The 21,418-nt window shown below is 38.7% G+C and overlaps 1 protein-coding gene across 1 annotated transcript in view; it reads right to left on the reverse strand.

Moving 5' to 3' along the window:
- The window catches only part of CARM1 (coactivator associated arginine methyltransferase 1), a 45,032-nt gene that overhangs the window by 14,790 nt on the left and 8,824 nt on the right, over nucleotides 1–21,418 (reverse strand). The window contains exons 3-5 of the mRNA XM_009641508.1: nucleotides 15,796–15,902; nucleotides 15,485–15,589; nucleotides 6,820–6,930 (exon numbers count right to left, since the gene is read on the reverse strand). Of these exons, the coding sequence (XP_009639803.1) occupies nucleotides 6,820–6,930; nucleotides 15,485–15,589; nucleotides 15,796–15,902 (323 nt within the window). The remainder of the gene's footprint in view (nucleotides 1–6,819; nucleotides 6,931–15,484; nucleotides 15,590–15,795; nucleotides 15,903–21,418) is intronic.

Below are 21,418 nucleotides of genomic sequence, written 5' to 3' on the forward strand. Positions count from 1 at the left end.
GGAGGCTGCTCTGCCAGCTCCTTCAGTGCTCTTGGGTGGATCCCATCCAGCCTCATAGACTTGTGGGTTTCCAGGTGGTGCAGCAGGTCATAAACTGCTTCCTCCTGGATTATGGGGGTGTTATTTCACTCTCCATCCCTGTCTTCCAGCTCAGAGGGCTGAGTATCCTGGGGATAACTCATCAGGCTATTGAAGACTGAGGCAAAGAAGGCATTAGGTACCTCAGCCTTTTCCTCATCCTTGGTGGCAATGTTCCCCCTCACATCCAACAGAGGACGGAGGTTCTCCCTGGCTCTCTTTTTGCTGTTAATGTATTTGTAAAAACATTTTTTATTGTATCTTACAACAGTGGCCAGGTTGAGTTCAAGCTGGGCTTCTGCCTTTCTAATTTCCTCTCCGTATGACCTAACAAGACCCCTGGACTCTTCTTGTTTTGCCTGCCCCTTCTTCCAAAACTGGTAAACTCTCCTTTTCTTCTTGAGTCCCAGCAAAAGCTCCCTGTTCAGCCAGGCTGGTTGTCTTCTCCCCTGACTCCTCTTACAGCACATGGGGACAGCCTGCTCCTGAGCCTTTAAGACTTCCTTCTTGAAGAATGCCCAGCCTTCCTGGACCCCTTTGCCCTTCAGGACTGCCTCCCAAGGGACTCTATCAACCAGGCTCCTGAACAGGCCAAAGTCTGCCCTCTGGAACACCAAGGTGGCAGTTCTGCTGCTGACCCCGCTCCTTACTTCTCCAAGAATCAAAAACTCTGTAATTTCATGGTTGCTGAGGCCAAGAACATGTAACAACTGTGTGAAGGATTTGCACTAAAGCTTGAATGAGTGATATAAGTAATGATTTTCAGCCATAACCTGCCACTATAAACTACACGCTGATATGATAATAAAACTACTAAACAAAACAAAAAGCATTGTACAGTAATACACTATTATTACATTGCTGCTTCTTCTACTGACAAGTGTTTGCATCCATTTCTAAGAACAGCTTGAGAGATTTTTGTTTTAAAAATTCTTGACCAGAGATTATGTGAGCAGACACATGATGCTATTTCATTTTGGAAATGAAATTACCATTTTGCTCACAGGTGAATTCTGAATTTAAAAATAACTGTCAAATAACAGCTCAGCAGTAGCATGGAGGTACAAAGGCAAAAAGCCTAAATCACTTCAGACCCTCACAGACTGTGACAGATAACTCACATAGCTGGCTAGAGGGCAGAAGAATATTACAATACCTCTAGCACATGCAGTAGAGATGCTCATGTTATGAAGTTTTTTACTTTTACTGGAAATAGCAGCATGGAGACAAATATAAAAGGTTTTTCATTGCTATTCTGTATTGTTACTACTACTCAATGTAAAAAAAAAAACAACAAACCACCTCATCAATGTTTATTTACTTTCCTACCCTTAGATACAGTAGAAATATCTTAATATCTTAAAAAATATCTTAAGGGTGGATGTCATGAGGATGGAGCCAGACTCTTCGTAGTGGTGCCCAGCGACAGGACAAGGGGCAATGGGCACAAAGTGAAACATAAGAGGTTGCAGTTGAACGTGAAGAAGAACTTCTTTACTCTGAGGGTGACAGAGCCCTGGAACAGGCTGCCCAGGGGGGTTGTGGAGTCTCCTTCTCTGGAGATATTCAAAGCCCGCCTGGACGATGTCCTGTGTAACATGCTCTAGGTGAACCTGCTTTAGCAGGAGGGTTGGACTAGATGATCTCCCGAGGTCCCTTCCAACCCCTGTCATTCTGTGATTCTGTGAAAAACAAAAAAAAAAAAAAAAAACAAAAAAAAAGAAAATTCAAAGAAAAAATGTCAGTATTAATCCTCTCCTTTAGACTGTAGCTGTGACTTGGGAAAGCTAAAGTTCTCTGCGCTTTTGGCCTTCTGAAGCTTAACACAGAAAGAAACTGCATTTTTAAAAAGAATTTAGCTGATGTCAGGTTTTGGCCACAAAGTCCCAGGGAACAGAAACCTCTGCTTATTCACACAGGATTCTTCCCAGTGTCCCACCAATACAGTCTCACAGTGGTCTGAAGAATCAAGGCAATTCTGCATCTGCCAAAATCTCAGTCTGTGTATGGAGATTGTCAGAAAGCCAATGAATACCAGTTTAAACAAGTATTTTTACATGCATATCTGAGATAGAGTAGATGAAGTCATTGATTTATTTCGGGGACAAGATCACTTGCTCACGGCAGCTACTTTTTTGGTGATTTTTACAGCTGTTCAGTTAGAGTTAATTAACAGTTCCTATCTAGCTGCACTGGTGGCAATGAAAGGCTAGTTTTGAAAGTTTTAAACATTTACGTTTTTTAAAATTATTTTTTAAACACAAAGATTATTTTTCTGAAACTGAAATCTACCATGCATTCCTCAAACTATTTCTTCATATCCTACACTGAAACCCCCAACTCGTATCCATCTTGACAGCTTGCTGTTTTTACTAATCTAAACTGAAGCTATTTTTTTTTAAATATTAGCAAATTTTGTGCCCTTTTAAAAAAATCTTATTGGCAAATGAAGAACAAGCAGCTAAGGGTGATGGCAGCAGGACTTTTTGTCTCAGTGCGCTTGGGAATCAATAGCAAATCTGTTGCAAAAGGAGAGTAGCTATATCTGAGTGGGTGTGTTGACAATGTTCTCACCTCCCACACAGTATTTCATAAATTCCTGCAATCACCAAGTTATGGTCAGCACAATGTGTTTGAACAAAAGGAGTGAAGTAGTTTCAATTTTTCATAGCTTTAGTGAAGGGAAAAAAAAAAAGGGTCCAGGGGAAAAAAAAAAATAAATCCACCCAGTATCTTATCACTTTGTCCATGACTGAAAGGAGTGTGCTGCTTTCAACAGCTGCACTCTCTTGTGATTCTCCTGGATTTCAGAGGACTCAAAGCAGGGCAAGATTACGGTGATGGAGGACAAAATCGATACCTTAAAATAAAATACAAACAGTTAAATTTGTATCTGGCCAAATGAGTAGCATCAGCCTGCCACCAAATGTGGCCATGTTGGTATTCTAGATATTTTTTCTTTTACCTTTTTTCATGCAGCATTCATGAAAATTAAACATTCAAAAGTCTTTGGTAAAATAGTAAGGATTTGTTTGACAAAAACCAGATCAAAACTGATCTCTGTAATATATACAGGTAAGTAGAAACTTCTCACATACATCTCTCCTTGTGAAAGGTCCAGTTTTGTATCCAGATGCAACAGATCTCTCATCCAATGAAAGAGAGACAGAAAAAGAGGCCCAGCTGTTCCGTAAGCCTGATAATCAGTATCATGGAGCATACAACGTTATGAATCATTCAACACTTTTCCATATGACTTCCACCAGAAATATCATGAAACACTATAAAATATCATCAAGTGTTTTATGGTTTGACACCAGGATCCATCCCTAAGACTCTTGATTTTCATATTTTGTCTGGAGACCAAACAAAACTCTGCAAAATTCCTCATGGAACAAAACCAAAACTCTGAAAACAGAAAATTTGACTCCCAAAGGACTCCCAGAGTAGGCAAACAGATCCAAGTATTTCACACAGATTTAAAAGATCATCTGTGCAAGAACTGCTACATGAACCCTGCCAAAACAGTAAATGGCATGACAGCATCCTTAATATTGAAATACAAATAGTCCATTGGCTTTCTATCTAATTGTGCAACTCCGTACTCTTTAGAGAAGCTTAAAAACTATGTGCTTGAAAATTCTGCTGTAATTAAACTTAACGTACTGAACACAGAGAAAACACAGTAACACAGAAGACTCAGAGGACTCACAAAGGGGAAAACGCGTAAGTAAGTTAACAACATGCCTTTGTGGAACACGGAAAAAAACCCAAACAGAAATACAAAGTTAATTTGACATACACGTTCTCTGTCCATTTTTCAAAAGTACATGGAGAGACTGACAGAGCCCACCCAAGCCCCTGAGCAAAAATGTGACAGAGCCTTTAATTGGCTGTAATCATCAACTGTCAAAATAAGAGTATAGTTATGCAGCTGCAAGAGAAAGCTAAATTAGCAGATTTAGTCTATCAGGAAGCTCTATACAACTCCACCTGCTCAGATTCTGCACCTCAGTAGCAGCTGCATTTATCCAAGATTATAAGTCCCTTTTCTGACCTCACCAAACAGGACCTCTCAGGAGTAATTACACCTACGTCAAAACTTAAAATATAAGGCTTGGTCCACACTTTAGATTTCATTGAACTTCCAAGCCTTTTAAATATAGAGGTAAACTAAGAGTGTATGAATGAGATGTATATTCTACACTAGTTCCAAAGAATACAAGGAAAAATAGAATGGTTTGGGTTGGAAGGGACCCTTAAAAGCCATCTAGTCCAACCCCCCTGCAATAAGCAGGAACATCTTCAACTCAATCAGGTTGCTCAGAGCCCCATCCAACCTGACCTTGAATGTTTCTAGGGATGGGGCATCTACCATCTCTCTGGGCAACTTTTGCCACTGTTCCACCACGCTCATCATAAAAATGGTCTTGGTTATATCTAGTCTGAATCTACTCTCCTTTAATTTTTAGTGTGCATTATCACCATAATATATAAACCCCACCACACAGCATCTGACATACCAGATGAGAAAGCAAACAACTTACCACAAAATTACATACAGTTAAAGTCTTTTAATCTAAATAACAAAAACACAAACAGGTACAGTTTATTTTATTATTGCACAGAAGATAGTAAGATGCACGCAAGTATCACCTAAATACTACATAGCAAATATCTGTAAATATTACAGTGCTTGAGACTGAATCTTTGCAAGACTGCCCCCAGTGCACATCAAATACTTTTCTGAATTCCTGTATGGGTCTTGCATGGTAACTGAGTCGGACTTCTCACCCATACTCTCTTAAGAGTCCTAACACAGTCCACTCAAGTTTAATTGTCTTTCATTAAAATGATTCCCTCATGTTTGGCTATTGCAACAGATTAAATAGCAGTCTTACATGTAACAACTCACTATTCATGTCCCATCTCATGACAGGCAGACAAGCATTTCACCAGAAGTAATTATTTTTAGTTTTAATGATCCCACCACCAGCTGACCTCCACATTTTCCTCATGCATCACATTTTCCTCATGCATAGTAGCTCACTCTTTCTGTTTATCCAAGTGCTCTACATACATGTTTTTTCCAGCCTGTTAAAATTAACGTTTCCCCTTGGTTCTAGGTAAGTTGCTTAGAATCACACCTCTGGTTTAGACAAAACATCTACCAGCACCAGCCGCTTTCAGCCTCATATCTTCTTCTCCCCACATTTTTTTTGGCAAAGAATTTACTGCAATAGTGAAATCAGCAGATTGAGATTACTTTCATCTCACATCTCCTGCACACACCACTGAAGAGCACTGGCTATCGTTCACTCTACAAAATTTCCTCTGTATTACAAATTGGTTTTGTTAGGCAAGATCTGTTTCATATTTCTTTCTCTACCAGGGACCACACATGGCAGAAGCCAGCTGCCAGCAGTTGTATATCCAAAACATGGAGTCACAGAACAGAAGAAAAACTGGTGCAGAGTCATGGTAAAGGTTCACAGGGTTTCTCTCCTCCTCTGAAGTTTTTGAAACAGGAAAAAAAGATAGCAGGTAAGCCTTGGATACACAAATGCCAAGCAGAAACTATTGTCTGTGTTAGTAAAAACCCAATATCCAATAGGTAGACCAGACTGACAAGAAAGCAAACAACAGGCAACAATAATTCCTTTCTGATTTCCTTTGAAAGCTATTTAATAATGAGTTGCATTTTAAAATTATATATATTACGAATTAATCTTCTGTTGTCATTTTTAGTTTAAATGCAAATAAAACCTGTCTAATGTAAGCCTGTATGAGTTTCACTAGAATTACGTCAAACTTATAGACAGCCATAACAAAGAGGCTCAGGTCTGTCTAGCTCTTCTGAATAGCTTAATGAGGCCATAGAACAAAACAGAAATGCAAGCTATATTGCAAGCCAGTGAAAAAGCCACCAAAGTACTACACAGAATACAGTGACACATCCATGAGATATTCTCCAGTGAATATCTAAAGTAAAGGAGTGACTGCAACAGCCAGTGTGTTTCCTAATGCAGCAGCTGCTATGAATTTTCCCTCCAACACACTTTTAAAATATTCTACCATTGCACATCTGTAGACAGTACACAGTTTTCAACACTGTCAAACAGACACCTGATTTCTGCTAACTGCATTGTAGTGCTAAATTTTTAATATAATTTTTTCAAAATAGCCCTCCAATCATAAAGAGGAATTTACTGTAGACAGAAATCTCCCTGTAAAAAGTATTACAGCATTTATTTGCATTGTTCAAATATAATTTCCCTTCAGTGAGTAGCTCACTGTATTGGTTTCAAGTGTTTTGTGTTATAACAGAAAAAAATTTAAAAAGGAGCAAGACATGGTGATGTCACATTCAACATTACTACACATCTGAAACAGATGAAAAATACAATAAATCCATACAGAAATGAGAGAAGAAACGGATGGGAAGTAATGCTCTTATAATCCAGATACTTGATAAACCATACTAATGAAATCCCATTGTGGCATATTAAGAGATGACAAAGAATATACCTAAAGCTAAGCAAGGATCTTTATACTGAATAAACTTAAATTCTTAAAACATATTACGTGTTACATGTTATGTGCAAGAGTGAACAACTTTTCACAAGAAATTACGACTAAAAAAGTCTATTATATTTCTTATGCAAAGTGAGTCCCATTTGGGGAAACAGAAGGAGAAGGAAATGACCATTCTAGCTCTTGGCTCAGGTGAAAAACACTTACCTCCGCATATTTTGCCATGGAACTGGCTTCAATTGCATAGACTTTTCTAGCTCCAGCCTGCACTGCAAAAAATGAAAGGATTCCTGATCCGCAGCCAACATCTAGGACCACCTTGAAAACGAAAGTCAGACCATAAGAAACAAAATAACCAAAAGTCACTTCCTGAAACTTTTTTCAAGTAACTAAATTTTTATAGCTGTACCCTGCATTTAGTAAGACTGGCATAATGCAAAAATATTCCTAATTTCACTTGAAAATGTGAAAAGTCTCATTAAAAAAGAGCCTTAATCTGTATTTTAGCAGCAACAGCCTATTTTTAAAAGACTGTGGATTATTTTCATGTGTAAATACATGGTGAGGGTTTGGAGGAAATAGATTTTTGTAATAAAGTTTCTTTAGGAGAAACATTTGAAAAACAAGAGAAGTCTGAATACACTGGGGAGGGAGGGAAGACATGACAATAATGATTTTTTAAAGGACTACAGAATTGTCTCCTTCTGAATGAAAAAAATCACTCCGTGATGTGGAAGTATCTTGGATAAAACCAAACTATGCATCTTTGTTCAAATATTGGTTCTGCTTGCTGACATTAGTATTAGATCTTTAATTTCACTGCTTGATGTGGTGTCTCTCAAAGGCCCTCAGTTAAACATAAATCCCAAAGCCTCATTTTCTCCAGCCATCAGGTGGCTCACTTGTTGCAAGACAAAATGTTGACTAGAAATGTTTCAAAGGGTCGAGAGGCTAACTACTGGAGAAATGGTTAACTGATGTCATCTTCGATGCAAAACTCAGTTTTATACTGCCCAACAGAACTGGGCTAATACCAGCACCTTGCTTTCTTAAAATTTTACTACCAGTTCTGAGAAACATCTGACAGCACAGTGCACCATTCAGGTTCCTCCTATGGGTTTGTACTTGGCTGAAAACAAGGAGTGACAGTTTTCCTGTCCCTGTGGCTGAAATTCTCACTAAATTTTGATCCAAGACATGAAAGTCACAAGCTCGTTAGGTGATTTAAGCCACCTGGAACTGGAACCTCCTGAGATTTAAAAGCACTTCAACCATGAAACCAACCTACAGCTCATATCCAATCTCAAGAGTCAAGAGTAGACAAGCTTAAATATAATACAGCTTAAGAGTAATACTGCAGCTTAGTACCACCAGCTATCCCCATTCTTTATTGCTTCTCTGCCCAAACTTCCAATATGATGCACATCATTGCTTACCAGCCTTTAAAAACACAAAGAGAAAATTTTATGTATTCAGACAGAATAGTTTTTACAGACATATGATCTCTTAGAATGAAAGGCACATTCCACTCTCCAGAATTTACTTTGCTTGACATTTAGGTTATGTTTTAAAGACCGCAGTCTAACACACATGGCCTGAATCTGTTGTAGATAATATGAATCTGTCTTACAGAAGTATTCCACTGCAAAATAAATTAACATTGCTTCTGATGTTGCACATAGTCTCAAGTTTGGCATAGAAGCCAGAACCTTGCCTTTAATAATTTTCTTTCCTAGTGAAACATTTTATTAAGCTCATTTTTTATATCACAGGTGACAGGCAGTTACAGATCCAGCTTTGTTTCTATGCTTTCACAGGTGTTCGAATATGTTCCTATGCCCAGAAGAACCAGCTCTTCAGAACAGCAAGTGACAGTAAGTCTCAGTTAGGTAAGTAGGGAGGGAGAGAATGACCAGTCAAGGCCAATTTCATAGGCCTTCACAGGACTGACAGAAGGTTTGGTAGGCTACTTCTCAATAGCCAATGGGAACCACAAATACAGTAATGCTTTCTCTCTCTGCATATGTGGAAAGCATAAGGAAGGGTCAACTCCTCAATTTCAACATGAAAAATCCAATGGCGAAGTATGGCTTTTTGCACCAGACCTAATTCTGATGCCATTTCTTGCACTATACCTATGTCTACATCAGCACATGGTACAGCTGTATTGGAAGATTTTTTTTCTGGATGACTTACTAAGATTAACTCTAGTTTGATTTTCTTCTAGCTTAGTCCATTTCAGTTTCATCCAAAGTTGATTCAGCTTGCTTACTCCGAGACCACTCCACAATATGAACTGAAGCACCCTGAGTGGCCATGACAGAAATTCACTTCTGAAGCTCACTCCTGACCCACATTAAGACTCTTATGAAGACAGAAATGAGCACAGCAAACGGAAGCAGCTGACACAGAGGTAGCATTTTTTCAGTAACTAGTGAAGTAAGGAGAAAAGGGGATCAGAAATTTTATGTGAGACAGTGTCAGAATTGCTGGAGGCTGCACAACAAGGAATAGGCATGCCCTGTAACACGTGCTAGATCAATAGCCCTTGGCACACCAGGGACCTTGATGCAGGACAGAACTTGTAATGGAGAACGTTGCTGTGTGGGTGCTGGGCCGCATAGAATGGCTGGTGGCTCTCCCTGAGACCGGGATCAGTGGTGACCTGTGAGGGAGGTGAGCGCTGGCTGGGGAGAGCCAGCAGGTATGAAGCAACGGGCGGAGAGGAGCAGACTGTGAACCATCAGGGAGGCTGAACAGGACATAGTTGAGATCTTCACAGACACTTTTTAGAGGCAAACCCCCTGAACATCAATACCTGGCTGTGCAGCCGGTATCACAGACAGAAATTCAGCTTTTAAGAGTGCAGTACCTTCTTGAGGAATGAAGACTGCTGGAGAGGGACAGGACCATCTAAAAGAGCAGGGCGAGAGTATCTTTGCCATTAGTTTTCCAAACTAACATGGAGGGCTGAAAAACTAGGTACATGTTGCTGGAGGTCATCATAGCCTGAAGAGAAGGGAAGGCATGAGGGTACGTGTTCAGGAGACACCACAATGGAGGGTCCCCATGCACCCCTTGTAAAAGCAGCACAACAGGGGAGTCATCTGAAATGCATGTACACAAGCACACATAGCATGGGAAACAAAATGAGCAATCTGAAACAAAATGAGGAATCTGAAACAAAATGAGGAATCTGAAGTCCACACACAGAAGCACAGCTTTCATCTCACAGGGATTACAGACATGGTGGGATAGTTTGCACAGCTAATGCTGTGATGGATGGGTACAGGCTGCCAGACAGGACAGACTGGGGAGCTCAGGAGGAGACATTGTACTCTATGCAAAGAATGACTCAAGGGCATGGAGTTTTGGGAATAGGCAATGAGCTAGCTGAGAGTTTATGGGTAGGGATGAGAAGACACAGGGTAGAGATACAGATATTATTGAGGTAGGCATCTGTTATAGACAACTTGATCAAGAAGAGGAGGGAACTGATGCCTTGTGGAGGAAGCCTCATGATCATAGGCCCTATTACTTACCAGGAAATTCAACCACCCCAGTTCCTACCGGACGGGTGGTATGGTGGGGCACAACCAATCCAGGAGATTTGTGGAGTGCCTTGATAATTTCCTGATAGTAGTGATCAATAAGCTGAGCAGGGGGAGCTGTTCTGCTGAATATGCTACCAACAAACATAGAAAGCAGCTTTGTAAAAAAAACACACCTAAGGGTACTCCTGCTGGACAACAAGCTGAATACAAGTCAGCACTTGCAGCCAAGAAGGCCAACTGCATACTGGGCTGTATTAGCAAGAGTGCAACCAGCAGAGGTCAGGGAAAGGCCATTTTTAAGATAACATTTGGGGAACTCTGCCCGATTTTGATCTTCCCAGCACAAGACAGGCAATGACATATTGCAGAAAGTCCCATGGAGGCCCACCAAGATAATTAGGGGGCTGGAGGACATGACATAAAGACTTTTGTCAGTTTGTCTAATTTCAACAAGAGGAGGCAGGCTAATGGGAGAGCTTACTGCTGTCTTCATCTGCCTAATTGGAATTCACAGAAAATTGAGACAGACTCTTCTTGGAGACACACACTGATAGGACAAGAGGCAATGAACCCAAGTTGTTACACAAGAAACTCCAATACCTACAGTAAAACTGGGTTGTCAGATACTGGAATAGGTTGCCCTACAGAGTCTGTGGCACCTCCGTCCTTCCTTGGATCCATTCAAAATGTAACTGGACAGACCTTAACCATCTGGTCTAGTTGGCCCTGCGTTCAGTAGAGGGGTGGACTAGAGATTTCCAGAGGTTCTTTCTGACCTAAATTACTTTAATCCAATGAACTTGCAATAGCATACTTTGCTCCCCAAGTGGCATTGCTATTATCATTGGCATCTCCTACAGAAAGCTTTGCTCCCTCTAGATAGGAAAAGCATGCGAACAGTTGTAAGAGCAGTCATTAAGACAAAGTGCTGTGAAATAACAACGCGTGTTACTAGTACACTTTTTTTCTGAAAAGCAGAATATTAAAATAAATAACAGACAGATAGATATTGAGAGGAAAGGTGGTAGCTTGTATGTGCTCCAGTATTTATTCTGAAATGTGAATGCAGCTACTTCAGCAATTATCAGAAATCAGAGTCAGGGATAACCTACACCCTACCCTCCTGCCCACAGTTCAGTACTGCTCCTGCTTTCACCTACACAGATTAATAGCTTTCCTAATGTGAATTTAATGGGGATTACTCACATGTGCAAATATGCTTGTATGCTTCAGTACTTGCACAATTAGAGTCCTGAAAAGCACTTTTGAATAAAAGGGGCAGGGGGCAGAGGTCAAACAAGGAACAGAAACAACAGGGTGAACACATAAAACTAAAAGCAAAAATGTCAGATATCTACAATGACATTTATAATTCAAAATTACTATGTATTAGCAAGATGTATTTTTTTTTAGCATGTGCCTTTGACTGCACGATGTGAATGGTTAATTTGTTTGATCCTTCATTCAGCATCAGTTGCTTTGCTTTTAAGTAAACTGTTCATAAATAGACTAGAATGAAAAAATTCAGACGGCTCAGAACCTAAGACTTATTTTCAAAAGAAGTAGAAATGTATCAGCCTTTACTCAGTTTGAAACAGCATTACACACTGCTACTGTAAAATTTAGTCATAAGCCCTTTTTTTAGTATAACCAGTTAAAACACTTTGAACTTCCCTGTTTGGCTCTATAACAATTCAAAATCTGAGACAAAGTTTTACTAAAAAAAATAATAGTGAAAGCTCTAAGGCGACTCCTTCTAAGAGTAAATATAAAGGAGTATATCCTGGTAAGAACGGCCATATTAACGTCATGAATCCGGCCTCAGATTCATTAAATTCTGAATGACTTCTCATTATTCTTGTAAGCTTTAATAGACATAAATGGTCAACCCAAACACTACTCCTAGTTTGTCCTAAAGTAGCTTACCTCTGACAGAGTGTTTGAACTTATCACCAAGAACCCTCTCAAAGGGTCCAGAATTAATTTTGTCCATCACAACTCTGATAACCTGCTGCACTTTCTCATACAGATATTTTTTCAAAACCAAAGCCTACAATAAGAAAAAAAATATACTTTAACACCAGATATTCCTTCACTATAGGCAAAAACATTTGTATAATAAATCACTACAGAGTTTTAGGGAAGGAGGCAGCAAAGGTAAAGAAATATATTGGGGGCATGCAGAGTACGTAGGAAACAGTAAGACAAATAGCAATTGAATAAAACTTTTTCCAATAATGGAGGTATTAAAATAATTATGTCCTTTTTGCCTTTGTTATCTGCTAACTGCAATCATTAAAGGTTTCTGCCTGCCATATGGTTTCTGGATGTAGGAAAAATATAGCTGCCGTATTTCCAACAGATCAATTCTCAGCACAATAGGTTTCTCGGGTTCATGGGAAAGTGTTTTGCCACAATGTAGGCAGTTCAACTTTTTCAGTTACATTTATTCTGAAAATTGCCATTTCTCAACAGAATCAGGAAAAAGAGAGATCATTTTCTAGGTGGGTGGCCAACAACACCCAGCCTGTAATAGTCTTACTATTAGCTAAGCTGAAGAGAAGCCAAGGCACCTCCAACAGTTGGGAAAATAAATAAACCAAGAGCAAAAGCAAGCAAGCTGTACTATTGCACAGCAGCAAGATCTCCTACAGAGGCAAAGAGTATGCAGAACCTGAATTCCTTACCACAGGCACAAAAATGGAATGGATATGTAACCTCAGAGAGAAATCTGCCTTTTGCATTATAACATGGTAGCATCCTATTTGGCAAGAAACCAATGGCAAATAAAATCCTCTCTCTGCTGTTTCTTTCACCATATACTCAAGTTACATATTCCAGTACAAAATTTAGTCCGTTAATGATACAGTACCTCCACTTACACAGACGGTATCATGCAATACATGTGGTATTTGGGGTATTTGGGCTTTGGGGTTTGATTCCACTGCCTATAGCAAACTGGAGCAGCCCTGTGCATTCGACTAGTTTACTAACCTTATTGAATTAAATAGGAGAGGAGAATTGTCTCAAGCCTGAAAGAAATTACAGAAGCTGAAACCTATTCGTTTCATTTCTATAAAGTTCTTTTTTATTTCTATGAAAGTAAACAGTTAAGTGTAGTTTTTAAAGCAGCACAGTTTATCTAAATTGCATGGCAAAGAAAAATTATCAGCTGCACTTGAATTTATTACTATACTTTATTAATAGTTAAAACATAATAATCTTAAAACAATTCAGATAAATTTCACACAACTCTCCTCATTTTGGTCATACATATGCTACACATTTAAAGGGAAATGTTTAGTTTGGTATTTCGTTAGATGTTATTATAGACTCTTTTCTGTGATGTAGTAAAGCCAGTTGTGCTGGTGTGAGTTGAAGTCAGAGGCTCCTTTTAAAAGAAAGTGCAGACAGAAAGATGAGATAAAGGAATGGAAAAGGAGCGAAGACAAAAAAATGACAACAAGGTAAAAAAAACCCAGATCATTGTAGCTTTATTTTCTCCATCATTTTTGTTTGCAGCCTGCTGCTGAAACATCATAAACAGAGTTCACATCATCTCAGCTGAGACCTAGAAAACCTTCCTGCTAGGCTTCTGCTTACAAACTGCCCATTTGCTTACAGAAGGTCACATGTAGTCTTAATATTTTTTGCTGGTTTTTATTATTTTATTAAGAGAAATGAGCAGTGTCACATCAAGATATGCAGATGACACGAAGTCCAGTAATTAAAGAGCAGAGAGAAACAGCGAAGGTGGTCCACTGGACAGTGCACAGGTAAATTAAACTCAGTGCTGATTAATATAACTTTGTGGAAAATATGAACTGTTCATGTACCAACCTAGCTCTAAATGGATCATCATCATCATTGTCACAAAGACCCTAGACACCATTATAATTTGTTTGGTGAAGATCAATGCTCAATGGACAGATGCAGTCCCAAGAAAAGAAGTCAAGATTTATGAGAAGTACAGTAAATAATAACTAAGAAGTTAGAATTCTGCAATACAAATCAATTGTATGGCATTGTCTACACTACCATGCATAACTCCAGCCAATCCTTCTCAAAACAGCTGCTGCAGAATTAACAGTGACATTGAGAAAGAGGGCAAGAATGATAACAGGGCATGTGCAATTTCTTCATATAGAAAAAGACAGAGAGGACTCAGAACACTGACCTCAGAAGCAAGACTACATAAGAAGAGACAACAAAAACTGATGCAATGAAAGAATGATATAAAAAAATGAGAATTTCAATCCTCCTTTGCCTCACAACATAAAAGCGAAATGACAGAATTGGAAAGCTGATAAATCAAAAATCTTACTAAAGGAGATACTTTTCTGCGTAACATGATTATGTCATGGAATTTGTTGTATTAAGGGTGGAATCAGATGTGTGCATGGCAACTGGTCCTGAAGAAGGTCACAAAGTCTCTAGTTGGTGCGACTACTTGCAATGGGAAAAAAATAAGTAAAAAACCATTGTAAAATATACTAGCCCTATGGTCTGCATTTCAAGGAGCCTAAAAAAAATGAAATTAGAAAACGACTGCATCTGTGCTGGGAGGCAGGTTATTGTACAACTCCCCATGTAAATTTTCTTTTGTCTTTTGCTGAAATATCTGGTTTGGACAATGTGAGAGGCAGAGAACCAGATAAAGTAGTAATAATCATTGTTATATTCATTACAGTAGTCTTCAAGATCTATGTACCTATTTTAGAGAGGAGTTTGGCATCTGAAGTTGTAAATTCCTGCATTTTTTCCAAATCTTTGCCTTGTACAAATGGAGTCATAGCAGCCACTTTATGTGCTTGCTCAGTTTGTAATGACTGTGGGATGTAAAAACATTCAGTGTAGACCTCCATGAAAGACACATAAACTAGAATACCTTTGCAGGTATTTGCAAGAGACTGTATGACAGAATAGCAAATACACAGCCAACAGTTAAGATAAGGAAACTAATATTGTGTATGAGATCCAAAATGACAAATGGGAGTTGTAACAGCCCAGAACATCAAGAAACATATATGTGTAGGTTCCCAGACTGTCCACAGAAGACAGCAGAGGAATTTGTAGCTCATGTTTGGATCCATGTTTGGCGCCATTCATGCTGGGGGTGTACTATCACCACCATGCATTGTCGTCCATGTGCTTGACAATAACATCAATAATGTCAAGCACACATGAATTAGTGTACTCAAGCACAAAGTCTCAGGTGAGAAAAAGCTTCAGTTTCATCACTGTTGCTCTACAGGGCATGTTGATGTTTAGAGCTTAAACAGCATACTGGAATGTTTAAGACTCTTAAAAGAGCTTACCTTGTCTGTAAAATCTATATGGTTCTGTAGGATAGCTCTGTGATAAGTGGCCGTCCTCACAAAATCCTGCATCATATTCTGTTGTTGAGACAGACAACCATAAAACTAAAAGGAAAGGAGGAGAGGAAAAACAGAAAAAAGATAAAGCTCATCTTCTATCAATCTTACTTTAAATTACTTGGTACTTAAATTACCAAGGTCCTGACCATCCTCTGAATAAACCTAAGCTACCTTTCTAACCGACCTGGTGACTGAGGTCAAGCAAACAACAGAAACTTAGATTTCACAAACTGGCACTTAAGTTTCATTACCTGAAAATACTGAGCAGCGGATGCTTCATCCGTTCGCTGACTGAACACAGAGTTCTCCTTCTTTTGGCTACGGCATCTCTTTAATGCATTTGAAAATGTGTTGTATTCTGGAAAAGAAAAAGAGAAAAGACAGAATGTAGCAAAACATAAGGATAGTAAATTAAGATAAATACCCAATGACAAGATAAGAAAGAATACGTTGTCACATTTTGAGAGGAAATGCTTCATTTGGCTTCCAGTGTTCATAAATACACAGATGTGGACAGCATCGCAAGATTTTAAGAAGCACATGGATGCATGCAACAGTGCTGTCAAGTATTCTCCATTCAGGTTAGCTAACTCCTGCAAATACGTGTGATGGTGAACTCTAACAGTGGCGTGGCTTAACATAAGCCTCAACCTACTATTTTGGATTTATGTACACAAACCCAAGCTCCACACAGAGAACCACCTAGGGTTACTGTGAAACACATGGATTTGAGTGAGGAGGGTTACAATCGAGAATAAAACACTCAAACTGAATTGGCTTAAAAAGCCAGGCTGAGGACCATGTATCTTCCTTTAAAAGCAGTCTAGTTAAAAAGCTCAGAGTTACAGCCCTTTGCCTGCTGTGAACAAGATCACTTATGACATTAGGTAAGTAACAGGCTGTCCTGGTTTCGGCTGGGATAGAGTTAATTTTCTTCCTAGCAGCTGGCATAGTGCTGTGCTTTGGATTTAGGACAAGAAGAATGTTGACAACACACTGAGGTTTTAGTTCTTGCCAAGTAGTGCCTAGATTAAGTCAAGGCCTTTTCAGCTTCCCATGCTCTGCCAGGGGCACAAGAAGCTGGGAGGGGGCAGAGCCAGGATGTCATGCTCAGTATATAAACTGGGGGAAGCTGGCTAGAGGGCTGGGCTTCAGTCAGTGGTGGTGAGCAACTGCATTGTGCATCACCTGTTTTGTATATTCTGTTATCATTATTATTATTTTCTTTTCCTTTGCAGTCCTATTAAACTGTCTTTATCTCAACCCACAGGTTTTACTTTTTTTTCCTGATTCTCTCCCCCATCCCACCAAAGAGCAGGGAGGAGTGAGCAGCTGTGTGGCACTTATTTGCCAACTGGGCTTAAACCACAACACAGGAAAAATCACGTGGACCTAAAAAACAAATAACCGTTCACACAAGGGCTTTTGTCTCCATCTTTTAAGATCAAATCAACCTCCCAAGCATAAAGTAATTCCTTGATGTCCAAAAGAAAGGCACATGCCATTAAGTGCAGAAAGTCTCTAGAAAAAGCACTGTAAGGAAAAACTGTCAGGGGAGAAGCATAGATGACAACAAAAAAATTGGGGATGGAAATCTTGCATCCTCTGTTCATACAAAGACAAGAGAAGATGGAGAAATCAGACAGCACCACATTCATAATTTGCTGAATCAGAGAGACAGGAAACTCCTACAACAGTTCACAGATTTTCAAATAAAAATAGCATTTGCCTGAAGCGTGTAATTGTGCACTAGGAAGTACTAGTACTTGCTAAGTGCTGTAATCATTTGGAGATAATTCGATAATTCAATACTTCAAATGGCCTTTGAAACAAAGGGACTGAAGATAACAGAAACAAATAATTAATAAACTTCTCAAAACAGTAACCAAGGAGAATTTCCCTCATCATTTCAGGAAATTCTGAAATCCTCAAAACAGAGATTTAGTTGCACTGATCCTTTACTACTGCAGAAAGCTGGCATAACCAAAAGGGAAGAGACATAAAAGATAGTAACTGTCTTTCCCTCTAGCTTTGGAAATCAGGACAAGTTCAATGTCAGGCTGTTTGGAATGAAAACAAAGACCCATGTTTACACAACCCAACACAAGCACAGTTGCTGTGAAGTTATCTTTAATGGGCCAAAAAAGTATTTTTGAGCAGGGCCTTGAGAGAGAGATCCTCAGCAGAAAATTTTTAATTCTTGGAAAAAGTATACAATGAAGACAGCATAGAATTCATCAAAAGCATCACAAATTGCTATTACTCTTATCCAAACTTTTCAGTCTTTATACAGCTAGAAATCACTAAAACTGGAAAACAATGGAAAAAGCTCCATCTTTGGGGGAGTCATGTATTTGTTCACCATAAGAATTTCATACTGAAAATGTGACAGACAGCCATGCTTCCTCAGGGAAGCCCAAATAAATTGAGGGCACAGCCCCTTGAACCTCTGGGCTACCCCACATAAAGTCCACTCGTAAGTGTCCAGAGTTCAAGCCATTTCTCTCAGCTGAAAATTAAGAGCAGTCTAATGTATGCAATGAAATAATTTTGTTGAAAGTCTGGAACAATAGCTCTAAGTAGCACCACAGCATTAGTTTGCTGTGAATGAACAGGTGAGTTTAACCTTACTCTAGTAGAAGACTGTAAGGGTGGCAGAAATTGTAAAACACAACTCACTAGCTTATTCAAATGCACTTCACATGTTGAGGAAATCTACTAGAGAGCTGACCTGTTTCCACTTTGTGGAATATTCCCATGTAATTCTCAGGTGAAAGTCCCACTTTGTTACTTCTGGCCTGTCAGCTCCAGTGGGAAGAAGATGCCACATTCAACAGCTGAATTTGGGGTGTTATGGGGATCTCAAAATAATGAAATTATTCCAGAAGTAATTGTAAGTTACCAGGAAAATATACAAACATCATCAACATGCCCTTTTCACTCCCACACAGGGATGATGGTCAGAATGGAACAGTAAGTGACTGGATCATGAGTACAAAGAGTGGCCCAAATTACAGACAATGCAAATTTTCTGATGGAAGATGCAGAAATGAGCTTAAAACATGTCAGTCCCCCTGTTCTTTCTCTGTATGAAGAGACAACACCAGAAAAAAGTCTGACCCTGGACAGTGGAGATTTTTTTCCAGGCAATCATCCATTGTCTTAAGCTTCTCCCATTTTTTCTTTTTCTACCTGAAGGTAAGAGATAATGCTGCAGATTCAGTGACATGTTTGATTTCTTTCTTTTCTAGTGACTCTTCACACAATACTTTCGTACCTCTGCAGAGACTTTTTGGTAGCTCAGAACATCATCTTTGGTGACTTTGATGTCCAGGACTGAGAATGGATTTCAAAACCACAACACTGTAAGAAGAACTGGAAAAACTTGCCTGGAGAGGTTATGATGTAGTTTTTACCCTTGGAAGTTTTCAAAACATAACTGTACAAAGCTCTGAGCAACCTGGGGCTGAACCTGCTTTGCAAAGGAGGCTTGACCAGATGACTATATGAGTTCTCTTCCAACTGAATTATTCTTTGATTCTATGAAAAAAAGTACAATTTCCTTGTGACACAGTAATTCTTTACATACAAACAGGATGTTTGCTGCTGGAGCTCTCTAGAGTCCTGGCAAATTACAAAACTTGTACTCACAGAGTTGAAGGGTAGATCAAAGAAAGAACAAGAGGTTGATGGAGTTCCCTCACAATCTTTCATAACAGACTTCAGATGCCCTTAAAGTTTTCCTAACAGAGTACCTGCAAAATCACAAGAGGCTCTGGCAGACTACAGAGAAGAAAGATATCTCGTTTCATTCATCAAGAAAAATACACTATTAAAATCTTCTCTATTAGATGGCAGTAAAGATTCAGCAATAAAAATAGGAACAGCATTAGATCTAATACATCTCAGTTTTCACAAACTTTAAATCCCAACTCCACATTCTACACATTCACCAGTGGCTAACACTGTGAGAAAAAACATTTGAGTATAAAAAAAGAAATATACATTTAGTTGCTGTGGTTGGATGGGAAGTAAAAAGCACACTCTAGTGAAAAAAGCAACATCAACCAAGAGCACTGGTTTACAACTTATCCATGAAAACTTAAGGAAAACTTTGAAAAATCCTCATGGCTTTGTCTGATCCTACACTGACTGAATAAATGTACAGCGAAATGTCACTTTACAGTACAAATTTGCTTCTCTTTTCTTCTTCTCATCTGTTCAGTGGATGTTAGTTTATCCTCAACATTTATAAATATAACATTCACCAAAAATCTTTTAGTTGCTTCTACTTAGTATTTGAGGTAAATTATAGCTAAATAGCTACAAACTAAAGATCAGGTTTTAAGGAAGGAATTACTGCTGCAGATTTGAATTTGGGATTTTTTTTCTTTTGAATGCAGACAGTCAAAGGATTCTAAAGAGAAATCTCTTAGGGAATGAAAATTACCTAGGAATTATTCGTAACAATTGCTACCAGTTTCAAATATTGCCTGAGAGTTCAGATACACATTTATTCATGTGAAAGGGAAAAGTGCTAAATAATAAATCTTTAGCATCTAATATAGAAAAATTGAATTATTGTGAACACAAAAACCCACAAAAAATAAATTCAAAAGTAAGTAACATTGAAGCTTTAAGAAATTATTGCACATAAGAACCCTGTATCATAAAGAGAAACAGGTTTGTCTTTCTTTGGCATGGACAAGGAACACCATGTTTCTTTCTTTTTCCCAGAAGAAAGAAAAGAATTTATCTCAAGTCTGCTTTCTTCCAGCAATTCTATTTTCTATATCCAAAACCAATTTACAATAGCCTGTCTTCTCTGCATTTGATTCTGTATGCAAATACACTAAGCTGTTCTCTTCGTATATTTTCTGTAAAGGAACTTCTCTTCTTATTAGCCAGTACCTCATCCTGCTTGTGATATGAAATATGGCTTTATCTGCATATTGATCAAGGTTCCTAAAATTAAATTTCATTTTGATCTTCCTAATAATCTGGGAACTTAAACTGTCATATGTAGACATATCTCCAGATCTTGGCTTCTATGAAAACGAGTTTCTTCACCAGGAGTCAACCACATAGAACTGAAAGTCAATAAAATACTTTTCAAGAACAGCCAAGGAATATTTTTTGTTAATCCTCAGCCCTGTATTTTTCATCAAGGTTCTAGCACTCAGTATATCTTTTCCTTTGACACTGTAAGGAATTGTCATCTCAGTGAACAATCAGGTAGGCTCTTTACATCTTCTATCATCTTTTCAAAAGCAAACTCAAGTATAATGCTTTTTTACCAAAGGGTGTCGCCTAGTAATCTGAGTGTAGTGTTCCAAATGTCACCTCTTCAAGAGTCTTCTATCCAGTCCTGAGAGAATCCTTCTATTACATTGAACAAATCATGCAGAGTTTTTGCTTATTTGTTCATCTCTAAAGAAAAAGGTCCTGCTTGCTTACAAAATTTTCTGGGTTATCAGGGGTTATACTTAAACAAAAATTAATCTATCATATAAAATCCAAAATTAATGTGCTTGGGGGAGGGGGAGGGAAAGCGCAAGTGATTCTTAATGAAGTGCTTCTTTATGTTATGCACAGCCATCTTCTTTCACCCTCAAAACTCCTTCTTTTGCTTTACTCTCTGAAAAAACTGCAAATTAAGAAGATGGTTGAGACTCTTCTTGAATGGTTTTGGCTGTCTTCAGAGAAATGACTTAAATTTTCATTGACTGAAAACCAAATCCATGTGCCCCCACCACCCCAATCACTTAAATCAATCTATAGTATTCCATTAGTAGGTTGAAAAAAACCTCAAAACTTTACAAGTGTTATAGCCATGATCCAAGAGTGGCAAATTAATGAATCAAGGCTCTAAAA

This window comes from Egretta garzetta, unplaced genomic scaffold, assembly GCF_000687185.1.
Source record: "Egretta garzetta isolate BGI_Z169 unplaced genomic scaffold, ASM68718v1 scaffold596, whole genome shotgun sequence".
In the NCBI taxonomy this organism is placed as follows: domain Eukaryota; kingdom Metazoa; phylum Chordata; class Aves; order Pelecaniformes; family Ardeidae; genus Egretta; species Egretta garzetta.